This window comes from Chiloscyllium plagiosum, unplaced genomic scaffold, assembly GCF_037043375.1.
Source record: "Chiloscyllium plagiosum isolate Xiang-an unplaced genomic scaffold, Cpla_swu_hap1 HiC_scaffold_32, whole genome shotgun sequence".
NCBI classification, from domain to species: domain Eukaryota; kingdom Metazoa; phylum Chordata; class Chondrichthyes; order Orectolobiformes; family Hemiscylliidae; genus Chiloscyllium; species Chiloscyllium plagiosum.
In genome coordinates this window covers 54,765-77,683 of record NW_028270170.1, presented here as the reverse complement: position 1 = coordinate 77,683, position 22,919 = coordinate 54,765, and the positions used below count along the sequence as shown (strand labels likewise).

At 42.4% G+C, this 22,919-nt stretch overlaps 1 protein-coding gene across 2 annotated transcripts in view; it reads right to left on the bottom strand.

Annotated features, from left to right (window-relative positions):
- Window positions 1–1,477: 1,477 nt before the first annotated feature.
- The window catches only part of naglu (N-acetylglucosaminidase, alpha), a 58,528-nt gene continuing 37,086 nt past the window's right edge, over window positions 1,478–22,919 (bottom strand). Inside the window, exon 6 of one of the 2 annotated variants that reach the window (XM_087977671.1) lies at window positions 1,478–1,826. In XM_087977671.1, coding sequence (XP_087833797.1) covers window positions 1,771–1,826 — 56 coding nt within the window. In that variant the 3' untranslated portion in view covers window positions 1,478–1,770. Of the gene's footprint in view, window positions 1,827–7,547; window positions 13,080–22,919 lie in introns of those variants that run through there. The other variant, XM_043721568.2, reaches the window with a different exon arrangement.

Below are 22,919 nucleotides of genomic sequence, written 5' to 3'. Positions count from 1 at the left end.
TAGGACACAAAAGGTAGGGATAGAGGCTGTCCAAGTGACTGGAGGCCAGCGTTCAGCACAAGGATCAGTATTAGGAACCTTATTGTTTGTTACTCTGTTATTTTATTAACTAGAAATGATATGGAGGAAAATATGGGAGGGATGGGGAGAGCTGTTAACCAAGTTTATAAATAACATCAAGGTTGGTAGTGTGGTTAATAGCGAAGATATTTGTAGGCTACAGGAAGATATGGAAGGCTTATTCAGGTGACATTTAATCCTAACAAGTGTGAGATGATGCATTTTGGAAGAAGAAACAAGATGAGAGTATTTAATGAATGGCAGGACATTGTGTAGCTCAGAGGGATTTTGGGGTAATTATTCACAAATCCCTGAAGTTGACAGTGCAGGTGAATACGGTAATTAAGGTGACATATGGAAAGGACACAAAAAGTAGTAGTAGAAGATCGTTTGAGAGACTGGAGGCCAGTTATTTGGTACCACAACAATCAGTAGTGAGACCCTTATTGTTTGGATATACATAAATGAGATACTGTAGATGAAAATGTGGGGGAAATGTTAAGCAAATTTGTAAATAATACCAAGATTGGCAGAGTGGTTAATAGTGAAGAAGATGGTTGTAGGTTATAAGAAGTGTGTTAGTCAGATGGACAGATCGGTGGAAGATGGTATTTAACACTGATAAGTGTGAGGTGATGCATTTTGGAAGAAGAAACAAGATGAGGGAGTATTTAGTGATTGGTAGGGCACTAGGTGGCTTAGAGAAACAGAAGGATCTTGGAATTATTATTAGCAGAGCACATGAATAGGATAGTTAAGAAAGCACATGGGACACCTGCTTTAATAAGTCATGGCATAAAATAAAAGAGCAAGGAGGTAATGTTGGGAGTTGTACAAAGTGTTGGTCAGGCTAAAACTGGAGTACTGTCACAGTTCTGGTCACTTCATTACAGGAAGAATGTGATAGGACTAGACATGGTACAGAGGAGGTTCACCAGAACAATGTGGGATAGAGAAATTGAGCTATAAGGAGAGACTAGATAGGATTTCTTCAGAGCAGAGAAGACAAGGGAAGACATAATTGAATTGGATAAGATTTTGAGGGGTATGGACAAGGTGAATAAAGAGCAGCTGTTCCCCTTGGTTGAGGGGTCGGTCATGAGGGAGCATAGTTTTAGGATAAGAGGCAAGGGATTCAGAGGGGATTTGGGAAAAAAAAACATTTTTACTCAGCAGGTGGCAGGAATCTGGAATGCACTGCTTGGGAAGGTAGTGGAGGCTAGTAACCTTACAACCTTCAGAAGATATTTGGATGAGTATTTCAAATATTATAACATTCAAGGATATGGGTCAAGTGCAGGAAATTGGCATTAGAGGACTTTTAGTGGTAGTTCTGTCGGTACAGACAGGCCAAAGAACCTTTTCTGCCTGTATGAATCTATGATTACTGTTGTGCTCAGTCATTCAACATATTAACACAAGGCTGTCAATGTTTATTTTCACAAAAAACACAAGTTTATTACACAAAAGAAAAGGAACAGGGATATGTGAAATTTTGGAAGAACTTAATTTAAACAGCAAAAAGAGCCAACCCTTTTCCTAACAATGTTTGTTTAACTTTTTAATTTCTTACACAAAATGATTGTTTCTAGCCTTTCACCCTGAATTGCCAAGGCAGCTTAAGACTTCGTTCAGCCTGGATACCTCTTTCCAATTGGACATTTTGGAGATTTCAACTGGTTTTCACAGTCTGGAAACTTTCACAAACTATTACACTGATGCTGGGTTAACTTTAAATTCTTCAGAACACAACCAACAAGTAGCTCCTGTAAAAAGTAAAGTTTATAAACATGCAGCAATTAACTTCCCATGTACCTGATTGAGTCTTATAACTTAAGTTGCATACTTCCTTGGAAAAACTGCCTTTATTTCTTTGCTGAAACTTAGTTTCAGGATTTTGTAAAAAGAGTAATGTAATGATTGATTTAAAAAAAATATTTTACATGTAATAATTTGCCTCTCAGCTGCAAAGAGAAGATGAGGTAGAGATGGATGTTGTTGGCACTTGTGTAAAGATTAACAATGTGTCTTTGATAATGCAGATTAATTTGAAGAATGAATGTACAGGTGGCAGATCGAGTTCAGTTCAGAGAAAAGTAAACTTTTTCATTTTTGATAAAAAGAAAATTGATAACAACTAAAATAAACTTCAAAATAAAATAAAGCTCTATGTTGACCCGTCAAATAAATATTGTGGCTACATGAGCAGGTCAGATGCTATGAATTCTGTGGCAAGTACCTCACCCACTCTGTCCTCAATACCATCTACAAGGCACAAGTCATGATTGTGTTTTGTTCAAAGCTGACCTCTCGTTGATCTTGAGATGGTAGTAGTGAACTGCCTTCTTGAATCACTGCAGGCCACATGCAGTAAGTAGACCTATAATGCTGGAGGGAAATCCACATTTTGGCCCAATGACACTGGAGGAACAGTAATGTATTTCCAAGTCAGGATGGTGACTTGCAGGGGAACGTTTAGGTCGTGGTGTTCCAATATATCAGCTGCCCTTGTCCTTTGAGATGGTGATGGTTGTGGATTTGGAAGGTACTGTCCAAAGAACCTTGGTGAACTTCACCTATGCATCTTGTAGGTAGTACACACTGCTGCTCCTGAGCATTGGTAGTGAAGGAATAGATGTTTGTAGATATGGTGCCAATCAATGGGCTGCTTTGTCCGCAATGGTGTCAACCTTGAGTGTTGTTGAAACTGCACTGATCCACGCAAGTGTGAAAGTATTCTATCACATTCCTGAGTTGTACCTTTCAGATGGTGGCCAAGCGTGGGCAGCACAGTGGTTAGCATGCTGCCTCACAGCACCTGAGACCCGAGTTCAATTCCTGCCTCAGGCAACTGTCTGTGTGGAGTTTGCACATTCTCCCTGTGTCTGTATGGGTTTCCTCCAGATGCTCCGGTTTCCTCCCACAGTCCAAAAATGTGCAGGTTAGGTGAACTGGCTATGCTAAAATTGCCCGTAGTGTTAGGTGACGGGGTAAATGTAGGGGAATGGGTCTGGGTGGGTTGCTCTTCGGAGGGTTGGTGTGGGCTTGTTGGGCCGAAGGGCCTGTTTCCACACTAAGTAATCTAATCAAAGCTCTGGGACGTCAGGAGGTAAATTATTTGCTGCAGAATGCCTAGCCTCTTACCTCCTCTTGTACCACTATATTTACATATTTTCGCACTTTCATTATTTTATTTTTTATCATTTTCGGTTGGGAGCTGTAAACTGTGTGCTGAGAGCTGGAGGTAATCTTTGGACTGTGAACAGTAGTTTATTTTTTATTTAGTTTATGAGGCCAGCAACCACATTGACTCTTGTTCAAATTACTCGAAAGACATTTCAGTTGTGGAAATACATTGCGCTCAAACAGATGGCAGATGTTTGGATATTAATTGGTGTCAATCAGTCTAACAAAGAATGAAAAAAAAACCTAATGTTTAAATTGGTTTTTGAACTGCATTTAAGTCAGAAGGAGTGAGCCGGTGAAAGCTATAAGGAGGAGATTTGATTGCTCCCTGCTTATCCACTCATTACCAACTTATTGAAAGTTCAGAGAATTGAATCTGATTTATAAGTATTAAGTGAATAGTCCTTGGAAGGTAGCTGTAAGCATTGGTATGTTCAGAAACTGAGCAAGATTCTATCCCGTGTTGCTGTGATGTCATGGATCATGAAGTCTGGCTCAGTCTGGCCAGTTACATTTCACTTTATTTCACTGGTGTCTGTTTGTTGGTCTTTATATGAGAGGAGTGGTGTGGACAGGGTTCAAAGCAGATTAAATTATGGTTGTTAATTAGATTACCTTGTAGTTTAACTTTGCTCTAATAAAGCAACTATGTTATGAATAGAACTTAGAACTGTACAGCACAGGAATGGTTAGCACTGCTGCCTCACAGCGCCAGAGACCCGGATTCAATTCCTGCCTCGGGCAACTGTCTGTGTGGAGTTTGCACGTTCTCCCCGTGTCTGCATGGGTTTCCTCCCACAGTCTAAAGATGTGCAGGTTAGGTGAAGTGGCCATGCTTAATTGCCCGTAGTGTTAGGTGAAAGTGAAAATGTAGGGGAATGTATCAGGGTGGGTTGCTCTTCAGAGGGTCGGTGTGGACTTGTTGGGCCGAAGAGCCGGTTTCCACACTGTAAGCAATCTAATCTAATCTAAACCCCAGGGCATCAATGTGGACTTCACCAGTTTCCTCACTTCCCCTTCCCCCACCTCAGCCCAGTTCCAAACTTCCAGCTCAGCACTGTCCCCTACGTACCTATCTTCCTTTCCACCTATCCACTCCACCCTGCTCTCTCACCTATCACCTCCATCCCCACCCCCATTCACCTATTGTACTCTATGCTCCTTTCTCCCCAGCCCCACCCTCCTCTCATTTATCTCTCCACCCTGCAGGCACTCTGCCTCTATTCCTGATGAAGGGCTTTTGCCCAAAACGTCGATTTCCCTGCTCCTCGGATGCTGCCTGAACTGCTGTGCTTTTCCAGCACCACTCTAATCTAGAGTAAGGGCAAAATGGTCTATCTGTTGTTCCATGTTCATCTGTACTCGCCACTTTTCAACACCAGCCTGGATGTTGTCGAGGTCTTGCAAAATTTGGAATGGTGTGATTCAGTATTAGAGGAATCACAAATGGGTGCTGAACATCTCCATTTCTGACCTAATGAATAGGAAGGACAGTCATAGATGAAGCAGCTGAAAATGGTTGGGCCTAGGACATTACACAAGGGAATTGCAAAGGGCTCTTCTGGTACAGTGGTACTGTCCTTATCTCTAGGAAAAAGTGACCAACCCTGGCACCTTTCCCTGCCACCACAGGAAGTGCAAAATCTTCACCCCTCATCCCCGTCCAAGGCCCCAAGGAACTTTCCACTTCTGACAGAAATTTACCTGTACCACTACCAATGTCATCTACTATATCCGTTGCACCCGATGTGGTCTCCTTTATATCGGGGAGACAGGATGCCTACTTGCGAATCGTTTCAGAGAACATCTCTGGGACACCCGCACCAACCAACCCCACCCCCCGTGGCTGAAAACTTCAATTCCTCCTCCCACTCCATTAAGGACATGCAGGTTCTGGGCCTCCTCTACCGCCAAACCGTTACCACCCAATGCCTGAAGGAAGAACACCTCATATTCCTCCTTGGGACCCTACAACCACACAGGATAAATGTGGATTTCAACAGTTTCCTCATTTCCCCTCCCCCTACATTATCCCAGTCCCAAACTTCCAACTTGGCACCACCCCCCCCGCCCTGTCCATCACCTTTCCTATCTATCCGCTCAACCCTCCCTATCACCTTCTCCTACCTATTACAATCTCAGCTACCTTCCCCCCCCCCCCCCCCAACCCCACTCCCATCCCTATTCCATTTATCTCTCAACCTGTCGGCCCATAAGCCTCATTCCTGATGAAGGGCTTATGCCCGAAACATCGATTCTCCTGCTCTTCAGATGCTGCCTGACCTGCTGTGCTCTGTGCTGCTTTTCCAGCATCAAATTCTCAACTCTGTCCCTATCTCTAAACCAGAAAGCTGAGTTTCAAGTCCCATCATCTCCAAAAGGTGTGTAATAACTTTGCTGAACATATTGACCAAAAAATATCTATACCTAGTCCAGATAAGTTCCCAGTTAATGTCAACTCAAAGAAATTGAGTGTTACAGTTCAATTTACCACCTATTAAAGATTGTGATCATCTTCAAGTCACTAAAATTACTCTGAGAAAGTGCAAGGGGCTCGTGTGATACAATGGCAGTGTCCCTATCTCTAAATGAGGAGACCTGGGTTCAAGTCCCATCTGCTCTAGAGGTGTGCAATGACATCTTTGAACAGATTGATTAGAAAATTTTCACCAGACGACCTCCTGCATAGTTCCAGATCATCTAAGATGATTGATCTCGATAACCACAACCACAAACCTCTTCCTTTGTGCCAGATATAACTCCAAATAGCAGAGGGTTTTCTTCAGATTCCTATTGACTGCAGTTTTGCTTAGGCTCCTTGATGCCACATATGATAAAATGCAGCCTTGATGTTGAGGGCATTCACTCTCACGCACCTCTTGCATTTCGCTCTTTTGACCCTATTTGAACCAAGGCTGTAATGTGATCAAAGCTGAGTATGAAGTGCTACCCAATTGCTTAAGTGCAGCTCCTACAGTACTCAAGGTGGTGACACTATTCAAGATGAAGTGGTACTTTTGATTGGCATCCCATCTATCACCTTCAAGATTCACTCCCTCAACTACCAAACACTGACACCAGTGTGTATTATCTATAGAACATAATGTAGCAACCTGCCAAATTCCCTCTGACAGCACCTACAACACTCCTGTCCTCTACCACTTAGAAGTCGAAGGGCAGCAGATGCATGGGAACACCACCACTGACAAATTCCCTGACCCTTTTGACTTGGAGCTATATAGGACCTCCTCCATCTTGCTGGGTCAGAATACTGGAATTCCCTTCCTTAACAGCATTGTGGGTGTACTTAATCCCCAAGTACTGCAACAATTTGAGAAAGTCATGTACCTATTAGTTCAACTGCCACTAATTTTGAAACACCACAGGACAAAGTCCACTGGGATTTTAGTTCTAATAATTTTGTTAGGACCTGTTGCCTTTACTTCAATTGCAACATTTAAGAGGCATTTGGATGGGTATATGAATAGTAAGGGTTTGGAGGGATATGGGCCGGGTGCTGGCAGGTCGGACTAGATTGGGTTGGGGTATCTGGTTGGCATGGACCGGTTGGACCGAAGGGTCTGTTTCCATGCTGTACATCTCTGTGACTCTATACCTGTAATTCCATTACTCTATGGATTAAGCGCAAAACAAAACAATTACCCAAGGCCTGACATAGCCAATTGTATGCTGTATCCATATTAGACTTATAATGAAAAGATCAACCAGGTTTCTTCAATATACACAAAATTATCAATTTATTATAAAACAATACTCAATGAAGATGCAGAGTTGGTTGACACAATATGAAAAATTAAAACACAATTGTTTACCCTTCTTAATAACCCAAAGTACACAAACACATCAGGTAAAAGGAGAGAAATAATCTCTCTGCAGAGATTCACTTTAAAGAGAAAAACATCATGGCCAATGGTGATTATAATTGAAGGCAAAAAAGGACAAGGCACACAATATTTCAAAGTCTTTCAATTTTGCACCGATTGGCAAGTTACTAATCATGCATTATTACTCTGGGGTTTTGCAGACATAGCTTGCTTAGGAAATAATATAAGTAGTTCTTCAGGTCAGTCCTCCAGAAGAACAATCACATTTTATACTGAAATCACCACGAAGATCATTCAGCAATAGGGAACACCAGCTGAGCAAGTAATTTGTTAGCATGCTGGCCCCAGTTAAAATCCGAACAAAATCAATTCTAAGCCACAATGTTCAAACAAGATAGCTACAATACTCAGGTAAGTGATGTTCTAAGAAGGACATGTAATTATTTGAAGTCACAATTTTCAACATGCCTTGTTAAAAAAGAAAAATCATCACCCAAGGGCCTTACAGTGATTTTAAAACTAATCCTGAAGTAGATTCATTTCTCCATAATTCTTTAAAACAAAGTCCTCAATGATAGTGTTTTCATAGCATGGAAATTGTTTCAAGTTCCTCTCTGCCTTTCATCTTGATTCCATAACATCATCAAATATTGGAGCAGAATTAGGTCATTCGTCTCATTGAAAAGACAGAGAGATGGGCAGAGGGGGCAGGGTTGCCTTGTTAGTTTAGAATAAAATTAAATCTATAGCACTGATTGACGTAAGGTCAGATGATATGGGTGTGGGGGTGGAGTTGAGAAACCACAAAGGCAAAACAGACCTCCCGGCAGTGGCCAGGACTAGGGGTGCAAGATGTACCAGGAAATAGATAGGCCATGTCAGAAAGGCAAGGTCACGGTGATCATGGAGACTTCAATATGCAAATGGTCTGGGTGAATAATGTTGCTGGTGGATCTTAAAGTAAGGAAACACTTAGGAGGCAGTGATCATAATATGGTAGAGTTTAGTCTGCAGTTTGAAAGAGAGACAAGGCAAAATCGGATATAATGGCATTACAGTTAAATAAAGGTAATTACAGGGGCATGAGAGAGGAACTGACGAAAACTGACTGGAAGCAGAGCCTAGTGGGGAAGAAAGTAGAGCAACAATGGCAGGAGTTTCTGGGTGTAATTGAGGACACAGTACAGAGGTTCATCCCAAAAAGAAGATAGATTATCTGGGGGGCGGAAATTAGACAGCCATGGCTGACAAAGGAAGTCAGAAAATGTATCATACAAAAAGAGAGCCTATAAAGTGGCCAAGAGCACTGGGAAATCAGAAGGTTGGGAAGATTACAAAACCAAACAGAGGAAAAGAAAGAGAAATAAGGAAGGAGAGGATCAAATATGAAGGTAACCTAGCCAGTAATATTAAAAATGACAGTAAAAGTTTCTTTCAATAAATAAGAAACAAACGAGACGGAAAAGTAGAAACTGGGCAGCTCCAAATTCATGCAGGAAGGCTAGTAATGGGAGATAAGGAAATAGCTGAAGAACTTAATAAATACTTTGTGTCAGTCTTCACAGTGGAAGACATGAGTAATATTCCAACAATTAAGGGGAGTCAAGGAGCAGAGTTGAGTATGGTAGCCATTACAAAAGAGAAAGTGCTAGAAAGGCTAAAAGGTCTAATACTTGATAAATTTCCTGGCCCCGATTGGCTACATCCTAGACTTCGGAGGGAGGTGGCTGAAGAAATAATGGAGGTGTTGGTTGTAATCTTTCAAAAATTACTGGAGTCAGGGAAAGTCCCAGATGATTGGAAAATCGCTGTTGTAACCCCCTTGTTCAAGGAAGAATCAAGACAAAAGATGGAAAATTATAGGTTGATTAGCCTAACCTCGGTTGTAGGTAAAATTCTAGAATCCATCGTTAAGGATGAGATTTCTAAATTCTTGGAGGTGCAGGGTCGGATTAGAACAAGTCAGCATGGATTTAGCAAGGGGAAGTCCTGCCTGACAAACCTATTAGAATTCTTTGAATAGGTAACAAGTAGGTTAGACCAGGAAAACCCAGTGGATGTTATCTACCTAGACTTCCAAAAGGCCTTTGATAAGGTGCCTCATGGGAGGCTGCTGAGTAAGGTGAGGGCCCATAGTGTTCGAGGTGAGCTACTGGCATGGATTGAGGATTGGCTATCTGACAGAAGGCAGAGAGTTGAGATAAAAGGTTCTTTTTCGGAATGGCAGCTAGTGATAAGTGGTGTCCCGCAGTGTTCAGTGTTGGGGCCGCAGCTGTTCATTTTATATATTAATGATCTGGCTGAAGGGACTGGGGGAATCCTGGTGAAGTTCACTGATGATACGAAGTCAGGCGGACAGGCAGGTAGTACTGAGGAGGTGGGGAGGCTGCAGAAAGATTTTAGACAGTTTAGGAGAGTGGTCCAAGAATTGGCAAATGAGAGGTCTTGCACTTTAGAAAAAAGAATACAGGGACAGACTATTTTCTAAACGGTGAGAAAATTCATAAAGCCAAAGTACAAAGGAATCGGTGAGTGCTAGTCCAGGATTCTCTAAAAGTTGACTTGCAGGTTGAGTCCATGGTTAAGAAAGCAAATGTAATGTTGCCAAGGGGGTTAGAATGTAAAAGCAGCGATGTGTTACTGAGACTTTATAAAATTCTGGTTAGGCCCCATTTAGAATCCTTACAAAATAATGCATGGCTTAGAAAGGGTGGACGTTGGGAACTTGTTTCCGTCAGGTGGGGATACTAGGACCCGTGGGCACAGCCTTACAATTAGAGGGGGTCAATTTAAAACGGAAATGAGGATGCATTTCTTCAGCCAGAGTGTGGTGGGCCTGTGGAATTCATTGCCATGGAGGGCAGTGGAGACCAGGACGTTAAATGTCTTCAAGGCAGAGATTGATAAATTCTTAATCTTGCAAGGAATTAAGGGATACAGGGACAGTGTGGGTAAGAGGCGTTGAAATGCCCATCACCCATGATTGAATGGCAGAGTGGGCTCGATGGGCTGAATGGCCTTACTTCCACTCCTATGTCTTATGGTCTTATATGTCTCTCAGCCCCATTCTCTTGCCTTCTCCCTGTAACCTTTGATCCCCTCACCAATCAAGAACCTATCTCTGCCTTAATCACACTCAATGACTTGACCTCCACAGCCTTGAGTGGCAATGAGTTACACAGATTAACTACTCTCTAGCTGAAGAAATTCCTCATCTCATTTCAAAAGGGTTGTGCCTCCTAGGCTGCATCCTTGGATCCTAGTCTCTCTTGCTAGTGGGAACATCTTCTCTATGTCCACTCTATTCTGAAAGTTTCAATGAAATCTACCCTCATCATTCTAAACTTCAAGTACAAACCCAGAATCTCAATCACTCATACGACAAGCTCTTTATCTCTGCAATCGTTTTTGTAAATCTCCTCTGGATCCCCTCTGCACCCCCTCCAAGATCAGCAGATCCTTCCTTAGAGATGGTGCTCAAAACCACTCAGAATACTTCAATTGGAATATGACCAGATTCTTATTCGGCCTCAGGAGTACATCCCTACTCTTGTATTCTGTCCTTCTTGAAATTAACGCTAACGTTACATTAGCCTTCCTGACTGCTAAATGAACCTACATGTTAACCTTAGGAATCCTAGTACAGGATTCTCTTAAATCCCTTAATGATTCAGACTTCACCATTATTTTTGGGATGTTAATTTTATCCTGTACAGTGAAGACAGATGCAAAATATCTGTTCAATTCATCTGCAACTTCCCTATATTATTAATTCCCTAGACACAGTCTCTAGAGGACCAATATTCTTTATTTATCCATTTTGTTTCTAAATACCTATTGAAACTTTTATTTGTTTTTTTATTTGAGTTTTTATACTCTAATTTCCCTTTCCTTATTAATGTTGGTTATTCTTTGCTGTTTTTAATATTCCATCCAATTTTCTAACCTTACTCTTAGCATTGCAGAATTATATGCTTTCAGCTGGATATATCTTTGACTTTCTTGGTTAGCTGTGGATGGTATGTGCTTCCCTTAGAATTTTGCTTTACCACAACAATGCATCATTTTAGAATGCTCTAAAATCTCCCTTATTGTTGGCACTGCATATCTACTGACTTATCCCTTGACCTAATTTCCCAACATCATACCCTCATGAATGTCCTTATTAGAGTTTAAAATATTCACCTTCAATTCCCTCTTCTCTCCTTTAAAATGAAATCAAAATTGTGATCATTTTTACTTAGGGGCACTCTTGAAAATCTTAGTTTAGGCAACATGCCTGAAATGTTCTTGAAAATTTGGGTTCAATTGCCAGCTGTTCAGTGTAATTGGGCCCTCGGCCATATATCTGACAAAATTGGTTGATTGAAAATATTTTCAACAAACAGATGATTAATACTGAAAAGTCTCAAGATTTCAAAAGGCTAAACCATGCAGAATTCATTGGACAGATAATACTAACAAAAATAGGTTAAAATCTTATTTCTTATTGTTGAAAATATTAGCACAAAGCAAATTGAGTTTTTATAAACATTTCTCTTCTGAAGACATTAAATAAGTGTTGATATAAAGAGATCGCAACACAGTGTGTAATAATCATTAACCAGATCACCCCACTGCTTATTTGCATAGTCCAAATGATTCCCACGTAGTCCCCAAATAAGTAATTTGAATTTTTATAAAAATTTTTCAAGTGCATACTCAATAAAGTGAACCAGTATGTAACCTGGTATATATCATTTAAAAGAATTTAAAATGAGTGCATATCAAGACTGAATTTGTGATTAATCAATCTTTTCATTGCCTGAGGATAATACATTAGGAACAATTCTTTTGCAATCTCATAGGTATTTCCCACAGGTTTATCTGGATATTTTACTTTGTTGATGATAAATCCTTGCTCCACTTGAAAGACAATTTGATTGAAATGAGCTTGATTGAAGGGAATTCCCTTCTCAAGACATTTAATAAGTGTTGATACAAAGAGATCCCAACGCAGTGCATAATAATCATTAACCAGGCCACCCCACTGCTTATTTGCATAGTCCAAAAGATTCCCACCTGGTCCCCAAAGAGTAATTTGACTTCGGGCATTGAATTCGTATAGTTCTGCTTCTTCCTCATTTGTTGCCAAGGACTGAGCTGTTTGTAACCAGTGGCCGACTATAAAGTGTCTGTCGCTGGACAAGAGACTATCAAGTTGTGGTAGTAAACTATTCACGAGAACATTTCCTGAGGTACGCAGCCCTACAATGGAATGTTTTAAGAATGCATTCTTGAGGTCTTCATAAAATTCTGATACTAAGAGCTGAACAGATTGCCTTGTCACATCAACAAGGTCATATCTGAAAGTCTCGCTAAAGAACAGATCAGAAGCAGCTGCTTGCATTCGTCTCCATGCTTCATAGACATCACTTTTATTATACCATAAAGAAGTATCCAGTTTCAAAGAAGGTCTGTGAACCAACGGACTTCGGTTATGATCTCGTCGATACGAAGTATTATTGTAGACACTTTGAAATAGCAGCAACCATGCAGCTATAGCATCATCATTTTTCTTTCCATACCGTCTTTGTGCGTAAGACATAACCCATTTTGTGAGGTTTAAAGGTTTTTGGCACCAGCCAATTTCATTCATTAGCTCATACACAACATCATTCTGTTCAATTCCTTCTGGTGTTATTCCTGTGCCCACCATGGTAGAATTTGGAGAAGACAGAGCTTCAAAAGGACCTTTATTGATCGTGTCTATTGTTCCATACATTCCTATGTTGCCACCAAAATTATGCAACATGCACCATATAAAAGGTTGTCCATAGAAAGATTCAGTGAAGGTATATACTGGATTACTGTCAGCAAATAAATCAAGAATAATCATCCTTCCCAATGGCACTCCATGTAAGAAAGCTTTGATTTGAGTCGGCTGCCAAAATGATTGTGCATTCACAAATAGCCAACCTTGCATGAGCCAAATTGCCAAAGGGTCCACTGTGGGGAAATAAAGTATATTCAAGCAATGACGTTTAAGAATGCTGACTAACAATGACAATTTCTAAAGGAGCATTGATCTTCTGTGGTGAAATAATTTTTTATGCAAGCGTGGTTATTGCTTATAATAATTAAAGAGGTCAGAAGTAAATCTTTTTCTGTTACTATGACAAAGTTAAAATGAAATAATATCGCAAAAGGTATCTATGATCTCAATGAATGGCAGTCTTCTGTTCCTATGTATAATGCTTTATGTTCTAGGTATAAAGCACCAGTAAATGCTTTTTGATACATTGCCACTTGTGACCCGGAGGAAGTTCCTACTCACATACATGTATAATATTTACCTAGAAAGTTCAAACTTCTAATGGATAGAATTACAATGCCCAGACAACCAATGAACATTGACAATAATGATCTTCATGTCAGTGAGCTTGATGCCCTATACTTATGAATACATTTACTCCAGCTTTCTGCTATTGCTAACCTCAGATATAGGACAATGATCAGCAGTAGGTATGTCAAAAGCCCTAAGCGGACACTCCCTAGTTCCCCCCAAAAAAATGCTCACCATCCCACCTCTCCTCCCAAGAATGCTTTCCTCGGTTTTCCTGCTGCAGTCCTGACGATTCTCATCTGCTGCATCCTTTCCAGACAACATTCAGTTCCCACATCCTAGGAATGCTTCCACTGCCCACATTCTTTCCAGACAATACTCAGAACCACCACCAGTGATACTGATCATTATGTCATAAGGTTTGATCTTTATTGTCATCATTAGGATGACAGTAGAAAATGACATTGATCAATCCAGAATAAGAATAATCTACTCACAGAGAGTGGACTTCAATGGAGCAAGAACAGAACATGGCCAGATAGATTAAAACCAAATGTTGGCAGGCAAAACAGTAAATGAACATTAGGCTACCTTCAAAAAGGAGACAGTCAAGGTATACTCCCATAAAAGAGAAATATAGGACAGAAAAATCCAGGAGTTTCCTGGATGACAACTTGAACAGAAATTAGGTTCCAGAAGAAAAATAATGCTTATGATATGCATCAAGTGTTAAATACAGTTGCAAGCCAAGCTGAATACCAAAGATTCAGCAGGGAGGTGGCAAAGCAAATGAGAAGCAGAGAAAGATTAACAAAAAAAAGACTGACAGCTAACATGAAAGTAAATCCCAAGTTTTCTGTAAGTGCATAAATAGTAAAAGGGTGTTAAAAGTAGGCATAGGGCTGATTAGAGGCTAAAGAAAGGGATTTACAACTTACAGATAAGAGGCATGGCTGAGGTGTTAAATTAACACTGCATCTGTCTTTACCAAGATGCCTTTTGCTTTTTTTTGGCTCATAGTTTGTAAGGCCTTTAACAGGATAAATTGAAGCCTAGGATGAAGTAGGTCCACTCAAGGACAAAGGAGGAAATTTATGCATGGAGCCAGATGAAGTGAGTGAGGTTCTTACTGAATACTTTGGATCAGTATTCACAAAGGAGAGGAACATGACAGATGTGAATTTCGGGAGGTGGGGGATGTTGATATGTTGCATGTGAACACAAAAAAGTGGTATTGGATGTTTTGAAAAATATTAAGGTAGGTAAGTCCCCAGGACCTGAAGGGATCCATCCCAGAATGCTGAGGGAGGCAGGTGAGGAAATTGCCAAAGCCTTGTACAAAATTTTCGTATCCTCCTTCGTAATAGGAGAGATCCCACATGACTGCAGAATAGCTAACATTGTTCCTTTAAGAAGGGCAATGGCAATAATCCAGAAAATTACATGCTGGTGAGCCTTTCATCAGTGTTAGGGAAATCATTGGAGAAGATCCTTAGGGATAGGATTTACTCACCATTTGGAAAAATATGAACGTATTCACGATCAGCAGTATGGCTTTCTGCAGGGAAGGTTGAGTCTCTTAAACCTAATTGAGTTTTTTGAGGAAGTGACAAAGATGATTGATGAGGACAGGCTGCTAGAACATTGACTATATGGACTTTAGCAAAGCTTTTGATATGTTCCTTCATGGCAGGCTGATACAAAAGGTGAAGTCACATGGGATCCACAGTGAACTGGTGAAATGGAGACAGAACTAGCTTAGTTATAGAAGACAGAGAGTAGAAGGGTCCCTTTGTCTGCAGATGGACGACCAGCAGTGTTCTGTAGGGATCAGTGCTGGGACTGTGTGTGTGTGTGTGTGCGTGCGTGACCTGTTTAATAAGTTTGTATTTTGAGAGACCAAATGCAAGAAGGAAATATATAGCAAATGGCAGAACCCTTAATAGTATCAACATACACAGAGATCTGGGCATACAGGTCCACAGTTCCTTGAAAGTGATAACGCAAGAGGAAAAGGTAGTCAAGAAGGCATATGCATGTTACCTTCATTGGTCAAGGCATGGAGTATAAAAATGGGGAAGTCATGTTGCAGCTGTATCGAAAACTTTAGTTAGGCCACATTTGGAATATGTTGTACAGTTCTGATTACCACACAACCAGAAGGATGTGGAGGCTTTGGAAAGGATATCGAAAAGGTTTACCAAGGAGTTACCTCATTGGGAGGATGTTAGCTATAAGGAGAGATTGGACAAACTTGGTTGTCACATGAACAAAGGACAAGGGGCAACCTAATAAAAGTTTATAAAATTATGAGTGGCATGGATAGAATGGATAGTTGGAGTCTTTCCCCAAGGTTAGAATTAATAGGGGACATTTGACAATAGCAATGTTTACGAAAGATCTGACAAATAGAGTGTGTCATAGAGATGTACATCATGGAAAACAGACTCTTTGGTTCAACTCGTCCATGCCGACCAGGTATCCTAAATTAATCTAGTCCCATTTGCCAGCACTTGGCCCATACCCCTCTAAACCCTTCGCACTCATATACCCATCAGATGCCTTTTAAATGTTGTAACTGTACCAGCCACCACTACTTCCTCTGGCAGCCCACTTCATACACGCATCACCCTCATTGTGAAAAGGTTGTCCCTTAGGTCAGTTTTAAATCTTTCCCTTCTCACCCTAAACCTATGCCCTCTAGTTCTGGACTTTCCCAATCCATGGAAGAGACCATGCCTATTTACCCTATCCATGCATTTAAGGATTTTATAAACCTGTATAAGGTCACTCCGCAGCTTCTGATGTGCCAGGGACAACAGCCCCTGCCTATTCAGCTTCTCCCTATAGCTCAACTCTCCAACCCTGGCAACATCCTTGTAAATCTTTTCTAAACCCTATCAAGTTTCATAACATCCTTCCTATAGGAGGGAGACCAGAATTGCACACAATATTCCAAAAGTGGCCTTACCAATGTCCTATACAGCTACAACATGACCTCCCAATTCCTATCATTAATGCTCTGACCAATAAAGGAAAACATACTAAACACTTTCTTCACTATCCTATCTACTGGAGACTCCACTTTCAAGGAACTGTGAACTTGCACTCCAAGGTCTCTTTGTTCAGCATCACTCCCCGGGATCTTACCATTAAGTGTATAAGTTCTGCCCTGATTTGCCTTTCCAAAACGTAACACCTCACATTTATCTAAATTAAACTCCATCTGCTACCCTCAGACCACTGACCCATCTGATCAAGATCCTGTTGTAGTATGAGGTAACCTTCTTCGCCTCCACGACAACCCCAATTTTGGTATCATCTGCAAACTTACTAACCATACCTATGTTTACATCCAAATCATTTATCTAAGTGACGCAAAGCAGTGGACCCAGCACCAATCTTTCTGGCACACTGACCCTTGTGGCCCATCACTGGTCACAGGCCTCCAGTCTGAAAAGCAACCCTCACCACCACCTTCTGTCTTCTATCTTCGAGCCAGTCTGTATCCAAATTGCTGATTCTCCCTGTATTCCATGTGATTCTACTACAAACCAACCGACTCCCACAGCTACCTGGACTACACCGCCTCCCATCCTGACCCCTGTAAAAACGCCATCCCATTCTCCCAATTCCTTCGTCTCCGCCGCATCTGCTCCCAGGAGGACCAGTTCAAAATACGTACAACACAGATGGCCTCCTTCTTCAAGGACCGCAATTCCCCCCCCGACGTAGGCGACGGTGCCCTCCACCGCATCTCCTCCACTTCCCGCTCCTCCGCCCTTGAGCCCCGCCCCTCCAACCGCCACCAGGACAGAACCCCACTGGTCCTCACCTACCACCCCACCAATCTCCATGTACAGCGCATCATCCGCCGTCACTTCCGCCACCTCCAAACAGACCCCAGCACCAAGGATATATTTCCCTCCCCTCCCCTATCAGCTTTCCGTAGAGACCACTCCCTCCGCGACTCCCTTGTCAGATCCACACCCCCCACCGACCCAACCTCCACTCCCGGCACCTTCCCTTGCAACTGCAGGAGGTGCAACACTTGCGCCCACACCTCCCCCCTCACTTCTCTCCAAGGCCCCAAAGGAAACTTCCATATCCGCCACAGATTCACCTGCACCTCCACCCACATCATCTACTGCATCCGCTGCAGCCGGTGTGGCCTCCTCTATATTGGGGAGACAGGCCGCCTACTTGCGGAGCGATTCAGAGAGCACCTCTGGGCCACCCGGACGAACCAACCCAACCAACCTGTAGCACAGCATTTCAACTCCCCCTCCCACTCCACCGAGGATATGCAGGTCATTGGACTCATCCACCGCCAAACCACAACAACCCGACGGTCGGAGGAGGAGCGTCTTATCTTCCGACTGGGAACCCTCCAACCGCAGGGGATGAACTTGGACTTCACCAGTTTCTTCATCCCCCCTCCCCCCACCCACCTTGTCTCAGCCGGATCCCTCCAGCCCGGCACCGCCTTCCTGACCTGCAGTCTTCTTCTTGACCTCTCCGCCTCCATCCTACTCCAACCTATCACCCTCACCTTGACCTCTTTCCACCTATCACATTTCCAACGCCCCTCCTCCAAGTCCCTCCTCCCTACCTTTTATCTTCTCCTGCTGAACACTCTCTGCTCATTCCTGAAGAAGGGCCTGTGCCCGAAACGTCGAATCTCCTGTTCCCTGGATGCTGCCTGACCTGCTGTGCTGTTCCAGCAATAAAGTTTCAACTTTGATCTCCAGCATCTGCAGACCTCACTTTCTCCTCTTCCATGTGATTTAACCTTGCTGATCAGTCTACTACGAGGAACCTTGCCAATCACCTTACTGAAGTCCATATAGATCATATTCATTGCTCTACCCTCATCAATCCTTTTTGTTACTTCCTCAAAAAACTCAAATTAGTGAGACATGATTTTCCACGCACAAAGCCATGTTATACAAATAGGCTTTTACAAGATGATGATCAGATAGGATAGACAGTGAAAGTCTTTTTCCTAGGATGATGATGTCAGCCTGTACAAGGGGGGATAACTATAAATGGAGGGGTGATAGATTTAAGACAGATGTCAGAGGCAAGTTCTTTACTCGGAGTGGTAAGAGTGCGGAATGCCCATGTGGATGTCGATGTTTTGGGCAAGGACCCTTCATCAGGCTCTTGCCCGGGGTGTTGATTCTCCTGCTTCTCCAGTACCCCACTCTCCAGCATCTGCGGTCCTCACTTTCTTCTAAGATTAGGGCCAGTCAAGTACATTAGTGGGAAGTTGTGCATGGAGTCAGAGGAGTTAGAAGAGGTGCTAAATAAATAATTTTCATCAGTATTCACACAGGAAAAAGACAATGTTGTCGAGGAGAATATTGAGATACAGGCTACTAGACTAGATGGGATTGAGGTTCATAAGAAGGAGCTGTTAGCAGTCTAGAAAGTGTGAAAATAGATAAGTCCCCTGGGTCAGATAGGATTTATCCTAGGATTCTCTGGAAAGCTAGGGAGGAGAATGCAGAGCCTTGGGCTTTGATCTTTATTTTGTCATTATTTACAGGAATAGTGCCAGAAGACTGGAGAATAGTAAATGTTGTCTCCTTGTTCAAGAAGGGGAGTAGAGACAACCCCTGGTAATTATAGACCAGTGAGCCTTACTTCGGTTGTGGATAAAGTGTTGGAAAAGGTTATAAGGAGATAGAATTTATAATCATCTAGAGAGGGATAAGTTGATTAGGGATAGTCAACACGGTTTTGTGAAGGGTAGGTCTTGCCTCACAAACCTTATTGAGTTCTTTGAGAAGGTGACCAAACAGGTGGATGAGGATAAAGCGGCTGAAGTTTGAATATGGATTTCAGTAAAGCGTTTGATAAGGTTCCTCACGGTAGGCTATTGCACAAAATACAGAGGTATGGGATTAAGGGTGATTTAGAAGTTTGGATCAGAAATCTAATCTTGAGGTGCAGTGATATTTTTTAGAAAAGATTAAAAATTTTTTTAAAAAAAAAGGGCGGCACGGTGGCACAGTGGTTAGCACTGCTGCTTCACAGTACCAGAGACCTGGGTTCAATTCCCGACTCAGGCGACTGACTGTGTGGAGTTTGCACATTCTCCCTGTGTCTGCGTGGGTTTCCTCCGGGTTCTCCGGTTTCCTCCCACAGTCCAAAGATGTGCAGGTTAGGTGAATTGGCCATGCTAAATTGCCCGTAGTGTTAGGTAAAGGGGTAAATTAGGGGAATGGGTGGGTTGCGCTTCGGCGGGTCGGTGTGGACTTGTTGGGCCGAAGGGCCTGTTTCCACACTGTAAGTAATCTAATGTAAGTAATCTAATCTAAATTAGCTAGTTGTAAGAAGACAGAGGGTGGTGGAAGAAGGGCTTATGCCCGAAACGTCGATTCTCCTGTTCCCTGGATGCTGCCTGACCTGCTGCGCCTTTCCAGCAACACATTTTCTGATCTCCAGCATCTGCAGACCTCACTTTCTCCTCGGTGGATGGGAAATGTTCATCCTGGGGTTCAGTTACTACTGGTAATCAGCAAGGATCTGTTTTGGGGCCACTGTTGTTTGTCATTTTTATAAATGACCTAGATGAGGGCATAGAAGGACGGGTTAGTAAATTTGCAGATGACACTAAGATCGGTGTAGTTGTGGATAATGCTGAAGGATGTTGCAGGTTACAGAGGATCATAGATAAGCGCCAGAGCTGGGCTGAGAGGTAGCAAATAGAGCTTAATGCGGACAAGTGCGAGGTGATTCACTTTGGAAGAAGTACCAGGAATACAGAGTACTGGACTAATGGTAATACTCTTGGTACTGCAAATGAGCAGAGAGATCTCAGTGTCCGTGTGCATAAATCCCTGAAAGTTGCACCCAGGTTGATAGGGTTGTTAAGAAGGCATATGGTGTGTTAGCTTTTATTGGTAGAGGGATTGCATTTCGGAGCCATGAGGTCATGTTGAAGCTGGACAAAACTCTGGTGTAGCTGCACTTGCAGTGTTGCATACAGTTCTGGTCATCGCATTATAGGAAAGATGTGGAAGCATTAGAAAGGGCATCGAGGAGATTTACCAGGATGTTGCCTGGTATGGAGGGAAGGTCTTATGAGGAAAGGCTGAGGGACTGGAGGCTGTTTTCGTGGGAGAAAAGAAGGTGGAGAGATGACTTAATAGAGACGTACAAGATGATCAGAGGATTAGATAGGGTGGACAGTCAGAGCCTTTTTCCTCAGGTGATGGCTAGCATGAGGGGACATATATCTTTAAACTGAGGGGTGATAGATATAGGACAGATTTCAGAGGTAGGTTCTTCACTGAGAGAGTAGTAAGGGTGTGGAATACCCTGCCTGCAACAGTAGTAGATTTGCCAACTTTAAGGGCATATAAATGGTCATTGGATAAACAGATGAATGATCATGGAATACTGTAGGTCAAATGGGCTTCAGATTGGTTTCACAGGTTGGTGCAACATCAAGGGCCAAAGGGCTTGTACTGCGCTATAAATGTTCTATGTTCTGCAATTTCAGTTAACCACGGTTTACCGCTGCCTGAAAATATTAATGGAACATTACGGAAATAATTCCAGGGGGCTGCTGGGGAGGTAAATTTCCCATTTAAATGATAGGGTTCGCTACTATTCGTGGTTTCGCGCATTTAAGGTACGTCTTGGAACGTATCATCTGTGCATACGGGGGATGCCTGTAATTGGCAAATCATGTTGCAGCTTTGTAGAACTTTAGATAGGCCACATTTGGAATATTATATCCAGAACTGATCAATTACTAGAGGATGTGGAGGCTTTGGAGAGAGTACAGAAAAGGCTTACCAGGACGTTGCCTGGTTTGAAAAGTAATAGCTATGAGGAGATTGGACAAACCCAATTTGTTTTCATTTGAGCATCAGAAACTGAGGGGTGACTTGAAAGAAGTTGACAAAACTATGAGAGGCACAAATAGAATGGAGAGTTGACTATTTTTTTTCCCCAGGAGAGAAATGTCAAATACTAGAGGACATAGGGAAAGTTAAAAAGGAGTTCAGAAAGGCAATTTTTAAAAAAAAAACACTGTGGTAAATGCCTGGATCCTGCTGCCAGAGGAGGCGGTATGTGCAAATACAATTGCAACATTTAAGAGGCATCTTGACAGATAGAGGGATATGGACTACATAGGGGTAAAAGGGTTTAGCTTAGAAAGGTGTGTGTTGCAGCAGGCTTGGTGAGCCAAAGGGCCTGTTCCAAGCTGTACTGTTCTTTGCATGATGTGGGAGTTGGTCAACGGGCTGATGTGGTATGTAGTAACTACACCTGTAGCAAATATTGCTTGCTTGAGATCTCCAGCTTAGACTTGATAAGCTGGAGTTCAACTTTCAAACACTCTGACACATCAGGGAGGATACCTGTATGCTGTGTTTCAGGGGGCAATTGCAGTCCTTAGACTACTACTTCAAAATTCAGTCAATTGTCAGGGTCAGGCAGATAGGAATAAAAGAATGACTAGGGTAGGAATAGGTCCAGTCAAGGATAGTAGTGGGAAATTGCGTGTGGAGGCGGAAGAGATTGGGGAGACACTGAATGAATACTTTTCTTCAGTATTTACTCAGGAACAGGGCATTGTCGTCGATGTGAATACTGAGTCACAAATAAGTAGAATGGATGGCTTTGAGGTATGTAGAGAAGAGGTGTTGGAAATCCTGGAAAAGGTGAAAATAGATAAGTCCCCTGGGCCTGATGGCATTTATCCTAGGATTCTCTGGGAAGCAAGGGAGGAGATTGCAGAGCCATTGGCCTTGATTTTTATGTCCTCTTTGTCTACAGGAGTAGTGCCAGAAGACTGGAGGATAGCAAATGTGGTTCCCTTGTTCAAAAAGGGGAGTAGGGATAACCCTAGTAACTATAGGCCGGTGAGTCTCACTTCTGTTGTGGGCAAAGTCTTAGAGAGAATTGTAAGGGATAGGATTTATGCACATCTGGATAGGAATAATGTGATCATGGATAGTCAGCATGGTTTTGTGAAGGGCAGGTCGTGCCTCACAAACCTTATTGAATTCTTTGAAAAGGTGACGAAGGAGGTTGATGAGGGGAAAGCGGTAGATGTGGTATATATGGATTTTAGTAAGGCGTTTGATAAGGTTCCCCATGGTAGGCTACTGCAGAAAATACGGAGATATGGCATTGAGGGTGAGTTGGAGGTTTGGATTAGGAGTTGGCTGGATGGAAGAAGACAGAGGGTAGTAGTTGATGGCAAAGTTTCTTCATGGAGTGCCGTCACTAGCGGTGTTCTGCAAGGATTTGTTTTGGGACCATTGCTGTTTGTCATTTTTATAAATGACCTGGAAGAGGGGTTAGAAGGTTGGGTGAGCAAGTTTGCGGATGATACGAAAGTCGGAGGAGTTGTTGACAGTGAGGAAGGATGTGGCAGGTTACAGCAGGATATAGAGAAGCTGCAGAGCTGGGCAGAAAGGTGGCAAATGGAATTCAATGTAGCTAAGTGTGAGTTGATTCACTTTGGGAAGAATAAC